This window comes from Aspergillus nomiae (assembly GCF_001204775.2).
Source record: "Aspergillus nomiae NRRL 13137 chromosome Unknown contig00827, whole genome shotgun sequence".
Taxonomy (NCBI): domain Eukaryota; kingdom Fungi; phylum Ascomycota; class Eurotiomycetes; order Eurotiales; family Aspergillaceae; genus Aspergillus; species Aspergillus nomiae.
In genome coordinates this window covers 1017-3649 of record NW_015378882.1, presented here as the reverse complement: position 1 = coordinate 3649, position 2633 = coordinate 1017, and the positions used below count along the sequence as shown (strand labels likewise).

The 2633-nt window shown below is 51.2% G+C and overlaps 1 protein-coding gene across 1 annotated transcript; it reads right to left on the bottom strand.

Annotated features, from left to right (window-relative positions):
* Nucleotides 1–790: 790 nt before the first annotated feature.
* ANOM_011794 (uncharacterized protein) lies at nucleotides 791–2395 on the bottom strand (the record flags this gene model as incomplete). The annotated part of the gene is made up of 4 exons (XM_015557050.1): nucleotides 791–1453; nucleotides 1521–1655; nucleotides 1712–2088; nucleotides 2152–2395. Coding segments are annotated over 4 exons (1389 nt in total), but the record flags the coding sequence as incomplete, so codon positions are not given.
* Nucleotides 2396–2633: the final 238 nt, after the last annotated feature.

Sequence of the window (2633 nt, the reverse complement as noted above, 5' to 3'; positions counted from 1 at the left end):
GTTGAGGAGTGTTATCGTGGGTGCCAATAGGCACAACCATGTAATTTCCTTCAGCCCTGAGGGCTGAACACTGAAGGGATTGATGGTAACGAATAAGACGGATGGACGACATCTCCACCAAGATCGAACTGTGGCTTTCCAACGGTTTCTGTGGCCCGGCAATACTTCGCCACCGGATCTACAATCCTCTTCTGGCGACATAACCGATCCAGCCCATAACAGAGGTTCCACTGTGGCGGTGCGGAGGCGATCCAAGTTCCCCAATCCAGTCAATGTTTCACGACCGATTATTGTGGCTGGTTGGGGAATGTCTCCAATGTGGATGTTCTTCAGGGACGGTGAGCATGTTATTGTCTCATAGTGCCCTTGCTGGGGCCCGTACGGAGTACTAGTAAGTCCTCTGCACTGTCCTATGTGGGGAACTCTATATCAGGAATCCTCTGCGGACTAACACAGTAGGTACTAGCAGTTGATGGGGCCATACATGCAGGAACTGAACCTTCAGACTTAGTAAGGAATGAGTAAAACCCCCCCTCCAGTGGGACCGACATGTGAAAGGAGAGCAGAGGGACAGGAGAGAAGAGTAGATCGGCAAGTTCTCTGGAAAAGAGAAGGCAGGAGGCAGAGAGTGGAACCAAGGAGTTTGCTACGTCTCTTATCGGGCTCTGTCGAGATCATTTCATTCATTCTCGCTTTCAAGTGCATGTATGTAAAATATAGTACAGCGGGTCATGTTCACGTCATTACTCTTGAGATCCTTTGGGGGCCTTTCGTTGGGCGTCTTCGTCCTTCAGTCAAGGATAGAGAACTGGTACTTTTGATAGAAATAATGGGACAATTTCCCAGGAAACTGTCCCTCAATGCTGTCAGCAGAGAAAACGTCACAGACAAGTTTCAATGCAAACCTGACCAAGCAGGCTAGAGCGAATGGAAAGTTTTGCACGCAGAATCTCATACTGCGGCATATGTTGCAGGCATATTGATAACGCCAAGTTCGTGACGCTCCGGTAGGGACTGCAAGGCAAAAAGCCCAGTGGGCAATGGTTGCCACACACACGTCAACATTAGGGTAAACCAGGTCCCGTGGTCTATGAGCTCCCGATGTAGAATCGTGCGTCTCGAACACCGGAAAATCGTCCCTGACTGTGAAAAGTGCCTCGGTAGGTTCGGGCAGGATATGGACGGGTTGAGATTCCCTCCACTCTTGTAGGCGATGGATTATTTGTGTGGCTTGATCCTCGGCAGTGTACTCAAACTCATCGAACGAGGTACAGCTAGAAGAAGAGTCCGAGCTTGGCGAGGTGCATCCCATTTGCCTCCAAAGCCCGGGAATATCCGCGGCGATGTCCAGGAGGCTATGTAGGTTGCTTCGTGGGCTTGCTTCGGTCCAGGGGACGGTTTTCCAGTCGTCGGTCGCCAGGAATGTCCGTCCGTGTGATATCGCGGAGAGGATCTATTTCAATATTAGTTCATAGAAGCTCGCTTGATTTTCATTTCTCGTGGTCATCAGTGAGATGTACCCATGATAGGCGCAAATCTGCATAGATAGAGTGGCCCACGCCTTTGCAATGGTTCAACGGAGTTCGTAGGCATAGCAAATCTAGGCCTCCTTGTTGATGCTTTACGAGAGCATCCTTGGAGCCTCCTTCGTACATCTGGCCGGTCCATTTAGCGGGATTGGAACGAACTCGGACTCATGGGACATACACACCTCAATCATTCCAAACAGAGTGATCGCCACGAAAACATCGTCGCGTAAGCGTCTCTGTGCGTCACATATCGCCGACCCTGCTAATCGTAAAGCACATGTATACCGAACCAGACCAGAATGGGTGGACTTCGGATCGCACGAGATTTTGCCCATCAGGACAAAGGATGTGGCTTCGATGGCCGCACATAGTAGGGGGGAACTGGAGCGCATCTGGACCGCTTGCTCCAGCCAGACGGGCACCGTGCGCCTGCCGTCAACATCGACACTGAACACTTCTACTAGGGATTGGATGGAACGCTCCGTATGGGTAGGTCGCACAGCGAGACTACTATTGGATTGCACGTAGGGCTGCGATTGCTCTGTACAGAATCTCTTCTCTTTTGAGCGGGATCAGCATGGCGGACATCAGTTGATCGTGCAAGGAGCAAACCGCCACATACCATCCAACTCCAGTTTCGGCTGCACAGCCTCTCGGCATGTAGATGTACTTGGACTTCGTCGATGTGGATTTCGCGACCGTGGTTGCTTTCCTCGTTGTTTGGGAGGGTCCGCTTGTTGTGACGTGAGGTAAACCGGAATTTTCTTATCTGAAGCCGACATAAGGGTGAGGATCCGCTGCTCGAGGAAATTACGCCGTTGTTGGAGGCGTCGCAAAAGATGGGCCTGCTCAATGAACCACCGATCTTCTAGAGTAACGGTGTATTCGCATTTCGCTTGTCGTCCTCGTACGCAGCAGGCACTGCATGGCCTGACATGATTGCACTATACCACCCACTTATCAGCACCACATGGAGTGGGTTCGCTAATCCACGGCAGGGTGAATTCAGGTACCTTAATTTTCTGGAAATGGCAGGGTATACATGAGAGCACTGCTCTTTGCTTTTTGTTCCTTCGGGGGGCTTCTGAAGCTGCACCATCCATC